The sequence below is a fragment of the Tupaia chinensis genome, unplaced genomic scaffold (assembly GCF_000334495.1).
Source record: "Tupaia chinensis unplaced genomic scaffold, TupChi_1.0 Scaffold000096_1, whole genome shotgun sequence".
NCBI classification, from domain to species: domain Eukaryota; kingdom Metazoa; phylum Chordata; class Mammalia; order Scandentia; family Tupaiidae; genus Tupaia; species Tupaia belangeri.
In genome coordinates, this window is record NW_006159558.1 from 1,842,183 (window position 1) to 1,866,640 (window position 24,458).

General features: G+C 41.2%; 1 protein-coding gene across 2 annotated transcripts in view; it reads left to right on the forward strand.

Moving 5' to 3' along the window:
- The window catches only part of LOC102497482 (catenin delta-2), a 445,613-nt gene that overhangs the window by 303,965 nt on the left and 117,190 nt on the right, over positions 1 to 24,458 (forward strand). The window contains exons 10-11 of one of the 2 annotated variants that reach the window (XM_014585846.1): positions 8,558 to 8,632; positions 9,629 to 9,779. In XM_014585846.1, coding sequence (XP_014441332.1) covers positions 8,558 to 8,632; positions 9,629 to 9,779 — 226 coding nt within the window. The remainder of the gene's footprint in view (positions 1 to 8,557; positions 8,633 to 9,628; positions 9,780 to 24,458) is intronic. The other variant, XM_014585847.1, reaches the window with a different exon arrangement.

The following is a 24,458-nucleotide window of genomic DNA, read 5'->3' on the forward strand; positions in this document are numbered from 1 at the left end:
CATCACTAGTGAAAACCTCGTGACTAGAACTCAGTGATTTAGAGTTCATTTTGATACACTAGCATAGACTATTATTTAGGAGAAAGCCACTATAACAGAAAGACAACAGAAATATGTGAGGAGAACTAAGCAAGATAGAAGATAAAAGTTATTTTCTCCTGGTCTCACAGTTAAGGGCAGGTGTCACTTAAGGCAAGAAGCTCTCACCCATGAATAATTCACCTATGATGGTAGTTGGTCTTCCAACTTCAGTTTGTGACTGATAAGACCATCCACCAGCAAACAAAAAGTCCACCGCAAGAAATGGAAGTCAAGATCACCCTTATACATTCTTCCTCATAACTGAGTTCTCTTAACTGCTTGTTACAACTTTTTTTTTTTTAACTATACATTTTCGATGAACTTTTGAAAATGTCCTGTATGTGAAATTTGTGTTCCAAAGTAAATGCTTAATATCTTGGTAAAAGTTAGTGCACTTAAGTTATCTTACCACCTAGGACTTCAACAAAGCCCATGCATTAGACTTGCAAGACTAAACGTACTCAGAATGTTGTCCCTTCGAACTGTCCCCTAAAGAAAAATGATAGATTTTCCCCTTCCTACCACCAAAACAAATACATTATTTAAATATCCCCAAAGTGGCATATTTTTTGGCTCTAAAAATAATATATGAAATCCAGTCCCCTGCACCCACAAGGTACCACATTGAAAAAGAAAAAAAGGAGATATATTAGAGGAAAAGTTTTTTGACTGTGTTTAGAACAAGGAGTAACCCTATTAGTTTTATTTTATTATATTAATATTTAATAAATTTATTATATTTTTAAATTTAATAAAAATATGTAATCTGCCTTGTCTATAAATGCAGTAGCTCAGCACCTGTACCACTCAATCAGTATCTTCATTGTTCATAGAGCAAGACTGTTTTCAGTATCATTTTGAACCTACGTTGTTGTCATTCTGCCCTTCTGCATTTGTGCAGAACTGTCACTAAGGAACATGCAGGAGCCTCAGAATAAAATTTAAGGCAATCTTAGCCTCATACCATGTAATGTCTATAATCTAACAGGGTCATATGTAGTTCCCCAAGAGGCGTTTCTCAATGGCCAGTTGTACAGTGATGATATCTCTAATATTTGATAATAAGAGATACAAAAATTTTTAAAACTCTCTGTATTTAGAAAGGTTCTTTTCCCCCCTTTTTTAAGATTTTTTTTTTTTTTTTTGCTACAAAGCACGTGCACTTGCCAGAGAGAGACAGAGAAGAAAAGTGAGAAATATCCGCCAGGTGAGAATGGCCATGCTGCAATCCCTTCTCTTCCATTCTCCTCTCAGATTTTGGGTATGTATACACACCTAAAATGTTTTTCAAGCCACCATGTCCAGGCCTCAAACCCTGGAGTCAGCCATGTGGGATCCATCATCTTAACCACCATGTCACCTGGTGGTCCCCAGAAAGGTTCATTGTTAAAGACATTTTTTACTTGAAAATTACTGATCCTTGAGATAGCTCGATGGATATGCTTGTTACTATTTGTTAACTGATACTTCTATTGGGTCACTTTTACTTTCTTTATTAGTTCTTGCCACAAAAGCATTTCTATATGATCCCCCGCCCCAGGAAATTCTCTTACTTAGACATTGATATTTTCAGCATTGCATTAACTTATGAAATAAAATTCATTCATTGCACTAACCTGACTTACATTTTTAAGAGATCAGCAAACCAAATAAAAACCCAAATATCCACATTAGTCCTGTTCTAGTTGTCATTACCTTAGTCCAAATTTTTGTTTATTAAAGTGATTTATTTGCTTTCCTAACATAATAAAACTCTCATTAGTCCTCTTGATTAGAGATTTTTTTAGGGGTTTTTGCTGTAGGGCACATACGCTCGCCAATAAGACAAAGACAGACAGAAAGTGAGAAATCACCACCCAGGGGGATGACCACGCCACGCAATCCCTTCTCCTCCATTCTCCTCTCCAGATCTTGGGCACACACACACACACACACACACACACACACACACACACACACGCACCTGGCATGAGTTTAAGCCACCAGGTCCGGGACTCAAACCACAGTCAACTACATGGGAGTCCAGCAACATAGCTGTTACAACAACTGCTGGTCCCTTGATTAGAGATGTTTTGAAAGTTTGCAAACAAAAATATATAATCCCATAACTTAACTGAATTTAAAGAGCTCACACCCGAACCCTATGTCCACTGTAGAGTAACCCCACCATTTGAAGTCCCTCATGCTCCACAAGTCCTTTTATAACCATGAACCACTGTCCTTTCCCAAGAAAGAATTTAAAAATTCAGATAGTAATTATATCATAATAGGATAATGTGAAGCATATAGAAAAAAAACACATGGTTTCTGAATTTTTGAACATTCTTTTTATAGTAACCTAGCAATAAATTAAAACTAAATAAACCTTTCTTGGGTGAGGAGTACTCTCCACCCTTTTATCATGAGAATGACATGTTATGGCAACTAATTTGGTATTGTGAATAAATTCAGAAATAAATTTCAGAATCATCTAAACCTCATCAAGTTCATTGTATGTACTTCCCATCTTATAGTTGTAGAACTTGAAGCACTCTTCAGCCCCAGGATGCCACAAGATGCTAAAATCCTTCTGAAAGATTTGATGCTGTTTGGAAGACTTTGCTTTTAAAATGTGACTTTTCTTTACCATGGCAAAAGAAAATGTGGAGAAACGGCTAACTTGATAAAATTGACAGGAAAATGGTTCTTTTTACAGAAAACACTTAATTATAGACCATACTTCCAAAGCAATACTACTTTTAAAGTATGGAGAATTAATCAAGAAATTCAGAATTTTAGCACTATAATGGATTCAGCCTCAAAAGAGAATATTTATGGGAACCAGCAGTTAGCGTAATGGCTACGTCGCTGGACTCCCATGTAGTCGACTGCCGTTCGCGTCCCGGACCCGGTGGTTTAAAACTCACGCCGGGCACGTGTACGTGCGTGCCCAAGATCCCGAGAGGAGAATGGAGGAGAAGGGATTGCGGCGTGACCATCCCCCCCTGGGGGGTGATTTCTCGCTTTCTGTCTCTAATGTTTCTCTCTGTATGTCTGGTGAACGCACGCACCCTATAGCAAAAATCTCTCCAAAAAAAAAGAAAAAAAAAGAATATTTATGACTTAAAGGGCAGCACTGTCTCAGGTTATTTAGCAAATTATTAGGATTTCAAGAGGAAAAGCTAGTTAAATAACAATGTTAATCTTTTAGGAACATCAATCAGCTTTAATGAAATCCCCTCAGCTTAAGCATGGGAGAAATTTTTTTAAAAAAAATCCTATAGCCATTCACAGTCAGAATTTGAAAACCCAAGTTCCTGGAAATCCTCATTAGAATAAGGCAGCCTGGGCTTAAAGATTTTAAAAGTTATTGACTTGACGTTATGACCAAATCCCCAGTACATACAATGGGGAGCTTTATTGGACACAACTCATGTGCAAATAACTGTTTGGTGTCATTTACACACACACACACACACACGCACCTGGCATGAGTTTAAGCCACCAGGTCCGGGACTCAAACCACAGTCAACTACATGGGAGTCCAGCAACATAGCTGTTACAACAACTGCTGGTCCCTTGATTAGAGATGTTTTGAAAGTTTGCAAACAAAAATATATAATCCCATAACTTAACTGAATTTAAAGAGCTCACACCCGAACCCTATGTCCACTGTAGAGTAACCCCACCATTTGAAGTCCCTCATGCTCCACAAGTCCTTTTATAACCATGAACCACTGTCCTTTCCCAAGAAAGAATTTAAAAATTCAGATAGTAATTATATCATAATAGGATAATGTGAAGCATATAGAAAAAAAACACATGGTTTCTGAATTTTTGAACATTCTTTTTATAGTAACCTAGCAATAAATTAAAACTAAATAAACCTTTCTTGGGTGAGGAGTACTCTCCACCCTTTTATCATGAGAATGACATGTTATGGCAACTAATTTGGTATTGTGAATAAATTCAGAAATAAATTTCAGAATCATCTAAACCTCATCAAGTTCATTGTATGTACTTCCCATCTTATAGTTGTAGAACTTGAAGCACTCTTCAGCCCCAGGATGCCACAAGATGCTAAAATCCTTCTGAAAGATTTGATGCTGTTTGGAAGACTTTGCTTTTAAAATGTGACTTTTCTTTACCATGGCAAAAGAAAATGTGGAGAAACGGCTAACTTGATAAAATTGACAGGAAAATGGTTCTTTTTACAGAAAACACTTAATTATAGACCATACTTCCAAAGCAATACTACTTTTAAAGTATGGAGAATTAATCAAGAAATTCAGAATTTTAGCACTATAATGGATTCAGCCTCAAAAGAGAATATTTATGGGAACCAGCAGTTAGCGTAATGGCTACGTCGCTGGACTCCCATGTAGTCGACTGCCGTTCGCGTCCCGGACCCGGTGGTTTAAAACTCACGCCGGGCACGTGTACGTGCGTGCCCAAGATCCCGAGAGGAGAATGGAGGAGAAGGGATTGCGGCGTGACCATCCCCCCCTGGGGGGTGATTTCTCGCTTTCTGTCTCTAATGTTTCTCTCTGTATGTCTGGTGAACGCACGCACCCTATAGCAAAAATCTCTCCAAAAAAAAAGAAAAAAAAAGAATATTTATGACTTAAAGGGCAGCACTGTCTCAGGTTATTTAGCAAATTATTAGGATTTCAAGAGGAAAAGCTAGTTAAATAACAATGTTAATCTTTTAGGAACATCAATCAGCTTTAATGAAATCCCCTCAGCTTAAGCATGGGAGAAATTTTTTTAAAAAAAATCCTATAGCCATTCACAGTCAGAATTTGAAAACCCAAGTTCCTGGAAATCCTCATTAGAATAAGGCAGCCTGGGCTTAAAGATTTTAAAAGTTATTGACTTGACGTTATGACCAAATCCCCAGTACATACAATGGGGAGCTTTATTGGACACAACTCATGTGCAAATAACTGTTTGGTGTCATTTACTAGAGGTTCATCTCAGAACCCTCATTTTGCCTGATGTGGAAAGTGGGAGTGGTCAAGGAAAGCATTTCATCTAGACATTCCTGGGTAGCCCCAATCAAATGCAGCCATTTCCCAGTCCCTCGAAGCTTAAAGCACAGCCACTTTTATGTCTGTTAGCCATCATCCTCTCCTGCCCCCTGCAGTTGACACTACACTTTGGAGTCTGACACACATGTCCCTGCAAGGAAGATGGGGATTGGGTGTCCATTTCTCAGTCTGGGGTCATCTCTAGCCCTGCTGCCTCTTGTCTGAGACATGCATGGATGTGGTCAGTGGTGGTAGAACCATGTCAAGTCTGCAGTGCTCTTTGGACCTAGACCTGCCTCCCGCCCTGCTATATTCCCCTGAGATGTAGCCACAGTATGCCTTAACCCAGAGAGGCACCGTCTACACCCACCATCCTAATGAATCACCCACCTCCTAGCCAATAAGTTCTCTGCCATTCTGGGTCCTGAGTCTTTTTCCTTCAACTGCCTCACACACCCCACCCATTCAGGATAGTGTGAATCCTCGGGGATATCCCCTTGACACAACAAGGCTGTAGAAACTCTCCCCAGCCCTCTCCAGCCGAGAAGGCCTTGTCGTCATTCTACCCTGCAGCTTCTACCCCAGGATGGTGCAGGAGACTTCCCTGAGTCGTGCTTAGCCCTGATGTCACCCAACATGGGAGCAGAGTTTCTGTTGACCCTGTGCTCGATGATAAAAGGGGATTGTCACAGCTCATATCCACTGAAGGATGTGTTTCCAGGGGGATTTGAGGTTCAGGTGGCTGCCCCTCACAATGCTCGTGCATCTCTTTCTTCCTCTCCAAGTTGTGTCCTTTCTCTTCCCAGCTTGGAGCCTGTATCAATGCTTGGGAGAGAGCATATGCTTTTCTGCCTATTCAAAACTCCCTGCACATAACTCCCGTCTTTTACCTGGGTGTGCCCTCTAGCATTTAACCACAAGTGCAGATGTGTGTCATTTATACCATTCTTCAGAAAGGCAAACAAGAATGGAGGATTCTAGGGCCATGCTCCCTGGGTTCAAGCCTTGGTTCAGTATTTGCAGCTGTGTTACCTTGCTACATCTCCCTTTTCTCATCTGTAAAATGAGAATAATAATAGTACTTACTACATAGAGCTGAGATGAAGATTAAACGAGTTAATACATAAAGACTTAAAACAGTATCCGAGGAGTGGTTTCAGTGTTAGATAGGCATTAGCTGGATGATCTTGAGGGCTCATACCTCTCCTGAGAGCCTTGTTAGAAAAGCACCCTGCCAGGAACAACTTAAGCCATGTTTCTGCACTGTTCTTTTCCTGGACCAGCTCCTCCTCACCCTCCTCCTCTTTTCCCGTCTCCTCTGCCTCCTCTTCTTCCAACTTCTCTCCTCTCCTTCCTGCTTCTCTCCCTTCTCCTTCTTGGAATCATTAAGCCTCCTGTCTTGGGCCTGTGGACCTAAGTGTCTCAGGGGTGTCCTGGTCCATCCCTGCCTTGTTCCTCCCCCCCCCCCATGGTGTGCTCAGTGCATAATGCTCTTACTCTGTTTGTATAAAGTCAAGGTTAAGTCCAAAGTTTTCCACCTCAACCACTAAAAGTTATGGTACATTTTTCCCTATTGTTTCTCTTTTTTTATCCTGGCGATACTCCTACTTTGTTTTTGGCTAAAACTTTCAACAACCCATACAACTTTCTAACCACGCAGTATCTGCCATGCCCTCAAGACAGCTCATTTCTTTTTTGGAAGAGCTCACTGTAAGCCTCACATTTCTGTGCTGAGTGCATCTATGACACTTTGTCATTTCCCAGATGCCTTTGTCACCATCATGACTTTCTCTCTTTCAGCCTCATTTCTGTCTTCTAACTCCACCTTGCCGGGGTACCTAGGTGCTTACACATGACCTACTCCAGGATAGATAGGTTACTGCCTTAAAATGTGTTAAATGCACACTTCCTAATGTCAAGAAAACATGTGTAAACTTGCAGTATCTTTTGAATGAAATGTAAATGATTTATTCTGAGTCATCATGTAATGTGATAATGAAATTTTCCATAAAACACAAACACATGCACACATGTAGAAGTATCAAATAAAAGTAATTTTTCATGCATTAACAGCATAAGTATCAAATTCATTGTTTGTTATTCCTTTCACTTAGGAAGACTTAATCACTGTTGACCATTGTCTCATATCAAAATGTGTATCTATGAGTCATACACATTTTGGGCTCTATGTAGCCTCTTTAAATTTTTTTTTTTTGGTTACTCTCAAGTCAAATCCCAATGCTAAAGGATTGTCATTACTCTCCAAATACCAAATCATCTTTCACCAACACAGAGGGAATAGCAATAGTTGGCCTTCTAAAAAAGACAAAGGTATTTCAGATATGGCCAGCTTTTTCTCTATCTGCATTTGGGAGGATGGAATGGAACAGCAAGACAGTGTTGGGGAGCCTGAGCTCAAAGGATTAGGCTGGAGGGAAGAGAAGATGGCAGAGGGGAAATGGCAGAGTGTAGGGAGCAAACTCAGATAACAGGATCCAGGCCAGGGACACAGGTGACTCCTGTGGCCATGTTACTTAATATTTTTATGCTGAGATTTTCTCATCTTTAAAATAATTACATAACCTCCTGAGGTCTGGAGAATTATCAGAGATCACAAATGTTTAAGCCAATAAATAACCAGGGCCTGGATAGAGGTGGGCTGGGGAAGAGATTACTTATCCTCACTCGTCAGCTGGGAACTTGTCCTGCAAGTTCTCTGAAGGCCAAGAGTATCTCGCCAGTGTCACTGTTCACCATTGATGTTCACCATGCTCTATGGGTAGATAGGTTACTCCAGGATAAATAGGTTACTGCCTTAAAATGTGTTAAATGCACACTTCCTAATATCAAGAAAACATGTGCAAACTTGCAGTATCTTTTGAATGAAATGTGAGCGATGACTTCACGCTGATTTCCATTCCCTTCCTTTTTCTAGCTTCCCTCCTTAGTTCAGGAAAGAACCCAGCACTGAGCTCGCTGCATAAGCTCAGGCGTCTGGTCTTTCCAAGGATGGGGCACTGGAGACCCAGAGGGGCAAAAATAGCAGGGGAGGCAGATGTGTCCAGAGGAAAATTGTAGAACAGCCCATTGGTCAAATGCACCAATGGAAGTCTGCATTTGGGCTAAGAGAAAACGCTTTTTCCCTGGAAAGGGGTATCAGATCCGTATACCCACACCCTGATAATCAGCTCTCAAACCTCAATGTTTTCTATGTCTAGGATTTCCTGACCACCAGTTTCTTTGTTCCCAGGGAGTGGGGCTGTCTAACAGTTCACTGTAATTGAGATGTTTTTTCGTGAGTTATATGCGCTCCCCTACCCACCTGGACTTCCTAGAGTTCCAGGTACAAAGTGGGGGCCAGAGAAAAGCGTGCATTAGCGTTGATGGTGATAAGAAACTATGTGAATGTGACTTCTAACTAGGATGGGATGAAGTTGTTTGTTTTTTTAATCTCATATTTCATGCAGGGCTGGGCTGAGGATGTGGCAGGCATGGCGTATGCCCTACGTTCTCTGCCAGAGGGGGCTCCCTGCCTGCCACAGGTGAGAGCCAGCTCTGGGGTGCCTGCCCCAGTGGGGGAAGGGGTGGAGAGGGCTGGCGGGGGCGGGGCGGGGAACTACCTATCCCAAGAGGACTCTGCCACAGAAACCAAAACCTCATGCGTGAATGTCATGGTCTCATACCAGAAATGAAATTGCAACAGGTTAAACCCTTGCATTTGTTGATTTTTATATTGTATTCTCTTCTCTGAGACACTAGGGAAGAGAATAAAGCCCAGGCGCAAATGTCTGGAAATTGGGAAAAAAACTGCATTCTATTAAGCAAATCTGAATGCTTTGTCATCCTGACCTGCTATATGTTCTAATATGAAGCATCAGCTGTGTTGCATGAAGGCCAGTCACCACCAACCCAAAACAAATTGTATGCCTTACCTTGTAAATAAACATCCAATTATGGCCCTGGATATTTTACATTTTTTTAAATTACTTACACTCTCAAATTCTCAAATTCAAATGTACCTCTTCTCTTGACTTAAAAAGAGTAAACTCTTTATTTTAAACAAGTTTCTTACTGACTGCATGCTTAGCAACCTTCTCTGTGACCCTGCTCCAAATCTAAACTCTTTTGAAAAATCTCCCACATGCAACCCATTCTCATTCTCTGGTTTTTCAGGATTCTTTTCTTTTAATTCAGAATGCCAGTGGCCATCCCAAACCTCCGTATCAAATAGTATCAAGTATGCACATCACGCAAATGGCTTTGGAACTCAAGCACTGAGAGAAATGAAATGTGGTACACTGATTAACCCTGAAACCTCTATTGTATGTAGAAGGCAAAAAGAAAAAAGAAAAAACAGAAAAAAAAAAGTTAAAAAGCTTAAATGCATGTCTAACATATTCCACCTATTCTACAACTAGGTCTTGGTAATTCAACCTTTGTGGTTCCTGTAAACAGCTGTCTGAAAACCCATAAACACTATTTGCTTAAGAGCCTTCCACCTGCATGTCTAAGGCGCTTTGCCTTCCCTCTTTTTGCAGTGGTCAGTATACATCCGAGCTGCTGTCCGAAAAGAGAAAGGCCTGCCCATCCTCGTGGAGCTGCTCCGGATAGACAATGACCGTGTGGTGTGCGCAGTGGCCACCGCACTGCGGAACATGGCCTTGGACGTCAGAAATAAGGAACTCATTGGTACGTTCTTTTTTGATTCAGTCTTCTTCTTTTTTTTTTTTTCTAGTTTATCCAGTTACTTCTTTTTGAGAGACGGAGGAGAGAGACACAGAAACAGAGAGAGGGACAGAGACAAAGACAGACAAGCTCCACCATCAAGATCTTCATGCCACGATCCAGCCTAGCCCCAGACTCAGCCAGGCAGGACCACAGGCACATATGCACAGGGAGATCTTGGGAGTGAACTTGGGACCCTCCCATATGAGGGGGTCTTCAAAAAGCTTATGGAAAAATGCACATATTATGAAAAGTTGTGTGTAGGTTTCAAAACATTTTACATCAAAATTAACTTGTACATTAATTCCATTTTTCAAAAAATGTTTTGAAGCCCCCCTAGAGGGCTTTAGTTTTGCAGAGAGGTGTTACAGCCGCACTGCCAGGGCTGGCCTGTAGTGTCTCAGTTTTGAAATGAAAGCCTTGTCTTATGGCACATGTGATTGAATCCATGGGCAGGACACCCAGAAGCAGAAACAGCCCATTTACTAGCGACCTTGTTTTTTCCAGGACTCCTTCTTGTTTAAATCCAATGTACAGACTCACCCTTTAGAATTTAGAGAGATACGCAATGTTTGTTGGCATTTCTAATCCTTGCAAATTAAAAATGGCCACAATGCTCGCACTTGACACCTTCCCAACCCTCTGACTCTTTGTCAAGTGATCTGTTCGCTTTCCTGTGGTGGACTGAGGAGTTCTGGTAGGAAACACGTCACTTTTCCTCCTCTCTTGATTTTATTTATTTTGGATGAGACCGTACTGGTCCTTTGACCCTGGTGTTTTGGGATTTTTAAGTCATCTCCATTTATTGGTATTTGTTATTCAAGAAATACAGAGGATTGTTTATGAATGAAGCATTAAAGACATAATACACTCGTCTGTTTATTTAGCACATATTTATTAAAGACCTGCTCTGTTCTTGGCCCGGGGATGGTGTCAGTGCAAAGGAAGGCTTGCCCTCGTGGAATCTGCACCTGAGAGAGGGAGGTGGACAGTAAACAAATAAGTGAATCACACAGTGTGCTAACAAAAAGTTCTGTGGGGAATGGAGCTGAGCGAAGGAGTCAGATCGGTAAGGCTGCAATTTCTTTCAACTGAGGTGAAATTCACATAACAAAATGGATCATCATTTTAAAGTGAACCCTCTCAGTTGCATTTTTAATATTCAGCCACCACCTATATCAAGTTTTAAAGCACTGTCATCGCCCCAGTGGCAAACCCTGCACCCATTAAGCAAGCACTGCCCACCCCTGTCCTCCTACCCTTGACAACCATCAGTCTGCTTTCTGTCCATGAAATTCCCCGTTCTGAATATTTCATGTCAAATAATTCATGTGACATGTGATTTTTTAAGTCTGATTTTTTTCACTTAGCATAGAATTGCCCTTTACAATTTTATTGTATAGCGACCAGCAGTTAGCGTAATGGCTGTGTCGCTGAACTCCCATGTAGCCAATTGTGGTTCAAGTCCCGAACCCGGTGGCTTAAACTCACGCCAGGCATGTATGCTTGCGTGCCCAGGATCTCGAGAAGAGAAGGGATTGTGGCGTGGCCATCCTCCCTGAGGGGTGACTTCTCGCTTTCTATCTCTCTGTCTCTCTCTGACTTTCTGGTGAGCGCACGTGCCCTATAGCAAAAACCTTTCCATTAATAAAAAATTATTGTATATATTTATATTACATATATTATATATTAAAAATATATTTATCTTATTTATTGTTTATATTACTAATAGTTAATGAAGTAATTGATAAAGTGTATATAATTGATAGTTATATATATTTATTGAGCATAAAATGATATTATGATACACAAAAAATAATAATAATAATTCAATCAGGTTTATTAACATACACTTCCCCTCAAATGTTTACCATTTTTTATAGTGGGAACATCAGAAAATTTACTCTTACCAAATTTGAAACATGAATACATTATTAATACTCTCATCATGACAATGTGTAATATATCTCAAAAAACTTATTTCCTGCCTACTTGAAACTCTGTACCCCTTGTACCAACTGCTATTCCCTGTCCTCTGGTAACCACTCTGCTACTCTCTGAGTCTCTGAGTTCATTGATTATAGATCCAGCATATAAATGAGATCATACAGTATTTGTCCTTCTGTATCTGGCTTTTTTCATTTAGCATAAGGCCTTTTACTTCTGCCCATGTTGCAAATGACAGAATTTTCTTCCTTTTTGAGTCTAAGTAGTATTCTACTGTGTATGCACACCGCATTTTTTTTAATTATTAATTTGCTTACTGATAGGAGAGTTTACTTTCATACCTTGGCTATTGTGAATAATTCTTCAGTGAACCTGGGAATGTGGAAATCTCTTCAACATACTGATTTTTGGTTACACACCCAGAAGTGGAATTTCTAGATCACGTGTGTTTTAGTCTGTTTTGTGTTGTTGTAACAGAATACCACAGACTAGATGCTATAATTCGAATGCCCCTCAAAATGAATGTGCTGGGACTTAGTTGTATTTTAAGCCGTTAATGGAAAACTTAATCCCCTGATGGCATGATATTCTAGGGTGAGGACCTTTGGGTATGGTAAAATCACTATGGCTAGACCCCTGCAATTGCATTCTACAGTCTTTCTAAGACAGGAAAGAGCCCAGAGCAGACAGAAATTAATGGACACTGTTCTGCTCAAATTCCTACTTTCTGCTGTGATGCCTTCTGTATGGCCAAGATGGTGAGGTAATATAACCTCTGTTTCTTCTCCTTCCTTCCTTCCTTCTTTCCTTCCTTCCTTCCTTTCTTTCTTTCTTTTCCTTTTTTTAGAGAGATTTTTCCTATAGGGTGCGTGTGCTTGCCGGAGAGACAGAGAGACAGAAGATGAGAAATCATACCTTCTCCCCGCCCCCAGAGAGGATGACCATGCCACAATCCTTTTTTGTCCATTCTCCTCTCAGGATTTTGGGCACACACGCACCCACACCCGGCACAAGTTTCAAGCTGCTGGGTCCTGGACTCCAGTCATGGTCCACTACATGGAGTCCAGCAATATAACCACTATACCATCTGCTGGTCCCAAACTTCTGTTTCTTTATAGATTATCCAAGCTCAGATATTTCCATTAGGAACAAAATGATGAGTAAGACTATGTAATTTTTAAGGAAAAAAAATGCATTTCTCATAGTTCAGGAGCCTGGACTATGAGATTATACAGTACTGGTCCTTCTGTACCTGCAAGAGCATGGTGCCAGTATCAACCCATGGAATAGGCAAAAAAGGCAAGGAAGAGTGGGAACAAGAGAAGGAGAGTTCCAGCTGGCAGCCTCAAGCCATGCTATTCTAGGCATCAAAGGTCTAATCACCTCCCATAGGTCACGCCAGGCCTTACCTCCCAGTGCTGTTGAATTGGGGATTCAGTTTCCAACACATGCTGTTTGGGGGACACATTCAAATCATAGCAATATGATCATTATATTTTTAGTTTTTTGTTTAACCTTTTAAATAAAAAATGTATTCATGAGACAGAGAACGTGCATGCCCGTGAAAGAGAGTGAGAGAGAGAAATACTCTTAACAGCGTCTTGTCAACTGTAATCCCCTCCTAGCTCCTCAGGATCTTGAGCACATGTGTGCATGCCTGGTGTGTTTCAGGTGGACTGTACCAGGGATCTGAACCAGCCAGGCTTCCAGCACCACATTCAGTATGTTGCTGACAGTGCCCCGAAGGCTGGGATTTTTTTTCAGAACTTTTATACAGTTTTCCTAACTAGCACAGTAATGTCTACACTGAATTACAGTCTCACCAACAATGTACAGGTTTTCCTTTTTGACATGTTCTCACCAACACTTGTTATCTTTTACCTTTTCATAATAGCCTTTAGGTGCAAGATGACATATCTCATTGTGATTTTAATTTGCATTTCCTTAATAGTTAGGGACATTGAGCATTTTTTTTTCATTATCTCTTGGTCATTTGCATGCATTTTTCAAAAGAAGATCTTTTGAAAGTGTCTATTCAGGTCCTGTGCTCATTTTTAAATAAGGTTGTTTTCTTGCTATTGAATTGAGTCCTTTATATATTTTGAATATTAACTCTTTACCAGATTTATAGTTTGCAGATTATTCTGCCTGTCCGTAGGTCCGCTATGTACTCTGTTAATTGTTTGACTTGTTACACAAGAGTTCATTAGTGAAAAGGAATCCTGTTGTTCTAGTTATGCTTTTGTTGTCTAAGCTTTTGGATCAAGAAAATCATTGCCCAGAATAATGTTATCTATCTTTTCTCTTATGTTTTATTTGTGTAGTTTTATAGTTTCATGGCTTATGTTTAAGTCTTTAATCCACTTTGAGTTGATTCTTGTGTATGGTGTGAGCTAAGGATCCAATTTTTTTCCTTCTGTGTATCGATTTCCAGTTTAGGTTTATGGTTTAAAAGGTAAATCAAGGTAGAAGTGGTCAGGAAGATAACCCTTGAGCAAAGGTGAAAGAGGCAGAAGAGGGGGCCCTGTGCAGACACTTGAGAGGGAAATAATCCAAACTGAAGGGGCAGCCTTTGTACAAGGTCCTCTGGAGTGGGAGCTGGAAGTGGGCAGTGGGTTCCAGCCCTTTAAGGAGACTCATGTGCCTTACAGAGCAAATGAAGGGGGAACCTAGGTCAAAGAGGCCTTCTGGTTTCTCCCTCTGTTTGTCAAACAGTGGCCAGGATAACCTGATTGATACCTGGAGAATGATGAATCTACAGAGACCCGCCCACAGACTGTTGTTCCAACTTGTAGGATTGTGTTGCTGAGGAGATGCTTCCTGTAGGGTTGCTGGTCAGAGTATAGTGGGAGGTCTGGCAGCCTGACTGCAGGAGACAGGCATCAGTGGACAACCTCTAAAGCTGGATAGCAAGGGAGCTGGTCCAGCCGCCATGACAAAGAACAAGTTATCCATGTAACTGGGAAACTGGAAGAAGGGAGGTGACAGTGGGCAAAGGGCCAAGACTGTTTTTAGAGCAGTTGAGAGACCAGACATGAATCCAGATTTCATCCCTAAATTTTCATAGTTATATGGCTCTGTTCCCATAATTCAGATTCTAGAACACAGCATACTAAGCACTCATGATGGGGGCCCACCAAGTGTTCTCCCTCTGTTTCACAATATCCATCATATTCACCAATTAAAAACATGTTTGCAGGTATATGTAATAAATGAAATTAATCATCATACTTGCAATACACCATAAGGCAGGAAATAAACTCATCATTGGATACTTGGTTTGAATTTAATGTAAATGTTGTTTGTCAATGTTATGTATTTTGTATATTTAAACTAGGTCATTAGCTCAGAAAGTCAGTGTCCTATCCATCTATCCTCCCCTCCCCCCCTTTTTTTCGGCCCAGCTGTTTCAGACAGAACAAGCACTAGGATTTCCAATAAAATCCTATCCCTCCTCTATGAAATGGAGGAAAAATCAATAGCTAATCAGTCTACTGCCTGGATACTAACTAGTAGGTATTGTGTGTGCTTGTGTTTTATTTCTTTTGGTGGATTAAAATATAACAAAATAGTGAACTATTGATTGGTTTCCTAGCTTCTAGACATCTTTTTCTTTCTGAAAAGCTAGCTATCTACTACTCTCTGGGAGGCGGGAACATTTGGAGGCCCATATTGCTTGTGTTAAATTAAGCCTTTACTATCGAATGTCACCAGACAGGAACTGGAGCCAATTGTTTAAAAATAGAAGTGAATGGAACACACAACTTTTTTCTTGAATGAGAAGAGCATAATTTAATGAAACAACTTTAGATTTTGTTTAGGAAAAAGGAAATATGACTTTTTCTACCTCTTCTACTTTAAATATTGTATCACAGGTCAGCCAGTGGCCTAGTGGTTAAGGCGACTGGATCCCACATGGACAACTAAACATATCACGTCCTGGACCCAGCAGCTTAAAAAACATGCCAGGCACATTTGTGTGTACACGAAATCCCAAGAAGATAATGGAAAAAGAAGGATTTGGTGTATCCATCCCCCTTGAGGAGAGAGAGATCATTTCTCTCTCTCTTTCTCTCTCTCTCTCTCTCTCTCTGGCAAGCACACACTCCCTATAGCAAGAATAATAATAATTGCATCATAGTGGCAGTGTTTTTGCTTTTAATTTTTTATTAATTTATTTCTTCCATGAGTGATAGAGACAAAGAGAGAAGAGAGAGACACCAAGATAGTGAGACAGGCACCCCCAGCAGGGTCTTCATACCATAATCTATCTCCAGCTTCAGTCAGTCCCAGATTATGGGAACATGCGCATCCAGCATGTTCAGGGAGGTCTCAGGACATGAACCCAGAACCTTCTCATGTGGGTCGACCTCACAGAGCATTGTGTTAATGCTGCGTCACCTCTGACTCCCTTCAAAGTAGTGTTTTTTGTTGGAAACTTCTATACCGATCTTTATGCAGTGAAAAGAAAGCTACAATGACTCTGGCCCAGGAAGAAATAAAAATTAAACCTTGACCCTGTCTCCCTTCTGTCACCTCTTGCTGACAGCTATGGTGGCCTCGTCCATTTTCATGACTTTAAAGATAGTCTATATTCTGATGACTCCGAAGTAGATGTCTCTGGCACGAGTCCCAGACCTCCATCTAACATCTCTGCTGGTTGTCTAATGGGCACCTCAAAATGACATGTCCAAAACTGAGTGCACCCAAACCCAGTCCTTCCACAGTCATCCCATGACAGCAAGTGGCCATTTGTCCTTACAGTGGCTTAGGAAGGAAACTTTGGAGTCTTCTTTGACTTCCATACAGTTTACCAGCCTATTCAATTCAACAAATCTGATATTCCTACGTAATTTTCCCAGAAGCTGATACTTCTCATCATTTGTATTGCTTTCTCTCTGGTCTAAAACTCCCATCACCTCACCTAGCATAGTCCCTTGCATTCCTCTCTTACCTCCCTGCCTCGTCCTTCACCCCATCTGCTTTCATAGCAACAGCCAGAGTAGTGCTATTAAAATATTAGTAAAGGCACATCATCTCTTCACCCAGAACCCTCCTAGTCTCCATGTAAAATCAAGTCTCTGCAAGGCAGCTATGGCTTCACCTGATCCAGCTGTCACCTGTCCAACATCCAGCCTTGCCTTTGATTCCTTTCAATGCCAGTAACTTCACTGAGGCAACAGTTCACTGTGGTTGCTTTGTCACAGGAGTTGAGATTGTGCCCCAGGGCCTCTGAACTTCCCATCCCCTCTCTCTAGAATCCTCTTCTTCTAGGTGTTCATGTGACTCAGTTCTTACCTCTCTCAGGTCTTCATCCTAATATGACTTTCCTAAGAGAACCTTTCTGCCACCATACTTCAAATTTCACCCCCAGCTTCTTTCCCTGCTTAATTTTTCTCCATAGCACTGATCACCTTCTAACACATAGCATAGTGCTAATCTTGTTTCTTCTTCCTCTCTCCCATGGGAACATAAGCCCATTAAGGACAGAAAGTTCTGTCTTGTCTGTGTGCTGATGTATCCCATGTCCCTAGAATAGCCTCTGATCCATAGTTAGGACTTAGAAATAACTGCCAGACGAATAATTGAACTGCATGTGTCATGTTTGACCAAGTAGGTAAAACATTAAGTGGGACAAGTAGATGGCATGATGGTTATGTTGCTGGACTCCCACGTGGTCAACTGCGGTTTGAGTCCCAAACCCAGTGGCTTAAAACTCACACCAGACTCATGTGCATGCATACTCAAAATAACAGGAGGGGAATGGAGGAGAAGGAATTGTGATGTGGCCATCCCCCTTGGATGGGGGTGGAGGGGTGATTTCTTGCTTTCTGTCTATCTCTCTTTCTGGTGAGTACATGTGCCCCATATCAAAAATCTCTCTTAAAAAATTAAGTAAGCAAGTTAAATGAATATTAACTAAGATTACTTTATATTAGTAATAAAATAATAATAATTTTTTTAAAAAGCCAGTCTGTGTTCTCTGTAAAATTACTAGATGCATGCAGATACTTAGAATATCAGAACGAATCCATTTTTTCTTTTTTCTTTTTTTCCATCATCAGTACTGGGAAGTCTTCCTAGGTCATTCTTTTAGTTAAGGGTGAGTGTCAGTGGGCTACCACAATTTCAGTTAAGGAATGGTTCATCTTCCTTGGTACATTTTCAGGAAAACTCCAAATAAGCTATTGTTTGACAACCACCTTACCCCAGTGGGGCTAATGAGAATCATATAGTGGCACTAACCAGAGCGTCTCCCACGCCCCTTCATATGTGCTGTTTCCATGGCTATCTGTATGTCTCTGCGAATAGGCCATCAGTATACCGTAGACAGAGCTTCGTGTTCTTCCTAATGACATGGTGCAGTAGCTGAGGTTAATGCACACCCATGAATTTCTTTGAAGCCTTTAAAAAATGTTAATTATCCTTCTGAATTGGGAAAGTTTCTCCTTTTTTAGGACTGGCAGTAATGAGCTTTAGTGAGAAGAGCAAACAGTTTTGTATCACTCAACAGGTTTAGCCAAATGCCATCCATTTCAGCACATGGACAGTTCCCGATAACAAAGGCAGACATTTATTTTAGCCAAATCCCTATCCTCTCTTCATTAAACAAACAAACCCAACCAAACAATCAACTTAAAGAACATGGGAACCAGCAGTTAGCGTAATGGCTATGTCGCTGGACTCCCACGTAGTCGACCGCGGTTCGTGTCCCGGACCCGGTGGCTTAAAACTCACACCGGGCACGTGTGCATGTGTGCCCAAGATCCCAAGAGGAGAATGGAGGAGAAGGGATTGTGGCATGACCATCCCCCCTGGGGGGTGATTTCTCGCTTTCTGTCTCTCTGTCTCTCTCTGTCTGTCTGGCGAGCGCACGCACCCTACAGTGAAAATCTCTCCCCCCCCCAAAAAAAAGAACATATGAACTAGTACTCACTGGCCTACCCTTTTGTCAGTGACCACCTCTCTGGTCCTTCTTGGCTACTCAACTCCGACTGAGGTGGGTAGTTCATACTGGCTGTGAAATCTTTTCATGTATCTTAGATCTCCATTGTGTCAGTGTTTCCTTGAACTACCTTGTACTTCTCTTGTATGTACTGCACTTTATGGTTTGTGTCATAGGGTGCATGCACTCACTGGAAAGGAGAGAGGTGGAGAGAAACAGCCAGAAGAAAGTGAGAAATCACTTCCCAGGGTGGGTGGCCATGCCACAGTCCCTTCTCCGCCATGCTCCTCCTGGGACTTATGGCATGCACACACAAGGGCCTGGTATGATTTTCAAGCCACTATGGCTGAGACTTGAACCATGGTCAGCCATGTGGGAGTCCAGCACCCCAACCACTATGCTATTTTACCTGCTGATGATGCATTTAGTTTTATGTTGTGCAATGTCTAGCACTTTGCTGTGCCCATAACAGACACTCAGTACATATTTGCTGGAGCAGTTAACCAATGGATGAATAATAATAGGCTCAAGAACAGATTTAGAGGAGGTTTGAAGCATCCCAAAAAGAGAGAGGAGGGGATAGAGAGGATTGTTTCAGCATCCTACCACAGTGTCCAGGGAACAAGAGAAAGAAAAGAAAAGAAAAGAAAAGAAAAGAAAAGAAAAGAAAAGGAGGGAGGGAGGGAAGGAAGGAAGGAAGGAAGGAAACCCCAGATTAGATGCTTCATCAAATCCAGGACTCTAATAGCCAGACTCATGTTGTGGCAGTTTTGGAATTGGGAAGGAAATAGTAACGCTTTCTGTGTGTGACTCAAGCGTTGCCAAAAGTCCACATTGGCAGAGTTGCTGCACCCCTGTGGGTGAATTGGCAGGGCTCACAGAGCACCCTGCTTTCTTGGGTGGTGGCAGCTGGCCATGCTTCCTGGCAGCAGGGCCAGGCTGAAATGCTATGAGCCCCTCCCAGCTCCCTGTACCTCTCCCTAAACTGAGGAGAAGAGCCCCACTGCTGCAAGCCTGGCCTTCTCCCAGTTCGTCCTTCTGTGCTTGGCAGGATCTGCTTGGTGGTTCTCCACATTTGTAGTGCTCTACAGAATCGTTCCTTGGTGCCCCCATACATTCGTACCATTATTTATTCTTCACGTTTGGCCTAGATTTTTTTCATTTTATCAACTGGCTGAGTTTCTCTCCAGACAGTGCTCTTTCTCCTTGCTCCAATTCCAGCTGAAGCCCCAGATAGAATCTGACTCTCTCTGGGGCCAGAATGGGGCCATTTCCTGGGAAAGTCAGCTTCTTGCAAAGACAGGCACCTGCCAGGAGGCCTGAAGACCTACATGGTTCTCACTCTCCCACATTCATGCAATCAAACCAAAGAAAGGGGTTTCTTTGTGGAAGTTTATTTAATTATTTATTTTTAGAGAGATTTTTGCTATAGGGCACATGTGCTCACCAGAGAATCAGAGACAGAAAGCAAGAAATCACCCCTGGGGTGGTGGGGGTTGAGGGGGTGGCCACACCGCAATTCCTTTTCCTCCAGTCTCCTCTCAGGAGTTTGGGCATGCATGCACACGTGCCCAGAGTGAGTTTTAAGCCAGTGGGTCCAGGACTTGAACCGCGGTTGACTACGTAGGAGTCCAATGACATAACCATTACACCATCTGCTGGTCCCGGGAGTTTATTTTTTAATCAGTCAATTCCTTGCTATTCCTTTACTTACTGGGGTTTTTACATCACCCTTTTCATTCATTCCAGGGATTAAGGGGTGAGTGGGCAATCTTTCCACCTTTCTCATCTTATCAAAATATGTTTTAAATAATCATATAAAAGATTTTATCTGGTCTTCCTAAAGACTGTTTTTGGACAAGGATTGCTGGTGATTTTAAAAGATAACAGTAAAAACAGTCTGTATTTAAGTGAAAATAAGGACTCAATAGAAAAATTGGTAATGTTGTCCATAGAATTATAATCACCTCTTCTTCCATGTCAGATCTTCAATTAGAAATGTCTGAGGAGGGAACCAGCAGTTAGCGTAATGACTATGTCACTGGACTCCCATGTAGTCGACCATGGTTCGCATCCCAGACCTGGTGGCTTAAAACTCACGCTGGGTGCGTGTGCATGCGTGCCCAAGATCCCGAGAGGAGAATGCAGGAGAAGGGATTGCGGCATGACCATCCCCCCTGGGGGGGGTGATTTCTCGCTTTCTGTCTCTCTGTCTCTCTCTCTGTCTGGCGAGCACACGCACCCTATAGCAAAAATCTCTCCAAAAAAAAAAAAATAGAAATGTCTGAGGAGTCTTTAAAATACTCATGGAAAATGCTATTATGAGAAAACTATGCATAGATTGCAAACTTTCTTGTGCATCAGAATAAACTCATATTTTTACATTTTTCAGCAAATTTTGTTTGAAATCCCATTGCATTTGCTTTTGGAGAACTGAGATTGGGGTGGGGAGAGTGAGAGAAATCGTCATTGTATTAGTATGCCCGAATGTTGCCAAGCACTGTATGTATTACCTTTTATTTGGTGATCTTGCAGCTGAATTTTTGACAGGTATATCCATTCAACTGGAGACCTGGAAAAATTTATCTGCATCCAAACTTTGAGAGACATTTTTACCCAAACCTTGATCAAGAGACTGTATTCTCTGAGGAAAAAACAGATACTAACAACTATCTCCATCCCCATCAAGAATCACCCCAAATGCTACTCAGATCATCCTCAAAGTCTGTCTAAATTCTGCCCCCGGGATTGGAACACAGTCTAGTTGCCGTCTTCTCAGTGTTCTGCATATTAATCATGGGACACCCACAGTGTCTCCTGGCAGAAATGGAAAAGAGAGGATTCCTGTAAGTTGAAATAGATATGTGTGTGTTATATTGTTTTCTCATCTCACGCTAATGGCTTGTCTGTGGCAAACCCCCCTGGGATATAGACATCTCCTTTTTGTGGAGCAGACCTCTTGGGGTCACTTATCACCTGGCACCATAGGTATTTTTGTCACCTGTGCCCTTTACCCCTATAAATCCCACCTGTGCTCAGGAAAGAAAGTCTTGAGGCTCTGGAAACCTCAGTGCAACCCAGGGAAGCAGTGCGATATTTTTATTCCTAGGACTGTGTACACTTCACTTTATTAAGTAGATATGAGAAAATTTTAGAGATGTACCTTCTCTGCTTTTCAAAACATGTTTCTTCAAACCCAGGCAGATGTCGTTTTAATTAAAACATATGCAATTTCAATTAGTATTTCAAAAAGAAGCCTAATTTCCCAGACAAGGTTATTTATCAGAGCACTCTCTCTGGCTCACTTTAATAACCTGACTTCACAAGCCAATTTCTAGGCAGAAGGAAAGCTCTGTACTTTGGCTGAAACTTCGCGCCTCCATATTAGATGCCATGTTAGTGCACTTAGCTCCAAAAACCCAGAACCTAATCTCACGAATGCTGCTCCCTTTTTTAGTCAAGCTGTGGGTTCTTTGCTAATTAACTGCAGACACCTGTTGGGAAATTTTGACGACTGGGTCTGGCAGATAAGAATTCTTTTGGAAAGGGAGTTGTAAATAAATCGAAGAGCTGATAATTATTTTATTAAACATGACTTAATGATTCCTTCGTTGGAAATACTCCATGTGGGGAAGGCAAAATTGAGAAATTTCCAGTTGATTCAAATTCAGGACATCTGTTTAAAGACCTCAAAGAAAAAAGGGACAGAGTAAAGAAAAAGAAAAAAAAACTAAATTTATTTGACTATTTAGGTATTCATTTGATGCCTAGCCAAATAGTTTTGAAAGAAAAGCTTTAGTTAAAGAGGATGCCTGAGAAATGAAATGACTATCCTCTAATACCTCAACCAGCTCTTGGAATCTAAAAATAGAAAAGAGGATTTTAGCAGGATAATGTTTATAAATGGTATTCCCTTCTAAGTGTGGACTTCCACATTTCTTCTCCCCCTGCCAAAAGAAAAAAAGTTTTAATCATGTGGAAAGAAATTGTTATTTTTATTCTCTAATGCTAAAATAATAAATTAGAGAAGACTTCCAAAGTTTAAAGATAAATGCTCTCTTAGCTAGTCTGGCTTATGTTTGATTATATCTTCATGCTGGACCTCAGGGAATAACAGAGCATGCAAGGGCAGCTGGATTTTGGGTGTTCGGCATAAAGGAAGGGATAGACAAGCAGTGTAAATCAGATGGACCAATGTTTCTGACCCGGAGGGCACATAGGCAATGTAAAGAGATCGAGGAAGAGGAGGAGGATGACACCGTAGAAAGGGGAGGCTGCCAGGAGTCAGAGTCCGGGAGATGTTGGCCCTCCACTGTCTGGGCAGCCCAAGTATAGACCTGGATACTGGTCTGTGAGATGGTGCGAACAGCAAGAGAAGACTTGGCTCCTAAACCCAATGCTTTAGAAAGCAAAGGTGGTTCCATTCATCCTGCCAGACTGGAGTCAAGTGGTCATTTAGTAAGAGAAGAGGAGGGCCAAGCAATCAAGCCAGTCCCAGCAGGTCCTATCCACGTGGTCTGAAAGTTCCTCCTAGAAACTTGGTTAAAATTCAGAGATACTTCTCCTTAAACCAAAAGTGTTCATAAAAGTTAACGGTCTATCAGAAAAGCCTGTGTTTTCACTTTAAAATGTCCCCATTTAGTTTTGTATATTATGATGTCTTCAAGCAATGTTGGGGGAAATGGCTGGCTTTGAGAAATAGAATGATAAAAACAAGGGGCTTGTTTCCTGACAGGCATAGTGTCCTCTGCAGCCCTAATCGGGTCATCCCTGTCCTTAGATATAAGCAATCTAGCAATCAGCTCAGTACACTGGGCTGAGGCAGACCTAGGTCATTGTGCAGTGTGTTGCTTTTAATTAGGAGCCACTAATGTCGCAACATCAACAGTAGACCTTTTTCAATGTTCATGATTGATCAAAAGATAAAAAAAAAAAAATTACTGTGGTCCTCACCTCGAGACCTGAATAGTTTAATTTACTTGTCAGAAAGAAAAGTTATGGCCATGAAAAATGGAAAGTGGTGGTATTAAATTTTTAATTAAAAATTAACTCCACAGACTAATATCCCTGGAGTCTGCGTGAGTCAGGTCTATTTTAAGCATGACCTTATTACTCTTAAAATGTTAGAAACCTGATAGTTTTACATTGTAAGACATTATCTTCTTTACTCCTCAAATCCTAACCCAAATCCGTACCTCCATTGTCCCAGTGATCAATGAATAGAAACGGTGATTATTTTTTCCTTCTTTTCTTTAGCCCTGTATGGCAAATCCATTGTGATAGCTTACTGTTACTTCCTCAGGGCATTTGTTGAATTCTTTCCTGTTCGTTTCCCCTTCATTTCCAGTCCATAGAATGGCAGGTCAAGCACAGAGCAGTGACTTTCCATAAGGGGTCCCTTCATCACACCATTCTTTCCCAAATTGAGCTCCTACCTGCCATGTCACCAATGCCACCTTGACCTTTGTAAAGTTCTCCAGCTAAAGAATGCTTGCTCAGTATTTCCCCAATGTGAATGACACAAAATGAGCCCTATTTTTTGTTTTTCTTCAAAAAAGCAGTTTTTTATGAAGGAAGGAACTCCCAAGAACCTCCATGCCTCTTAGTACCATAGGCCTTTTCCCCCAATCTTGCTTGGACCTTCTAGAACATTTAGTATGTTCCTATATCTTGGTTTATAAAATAAAACTTTCCTTCCTTTTTTATTTTTTATTTTTATTTATTTATTTATTTATTTATTTATTTATTTA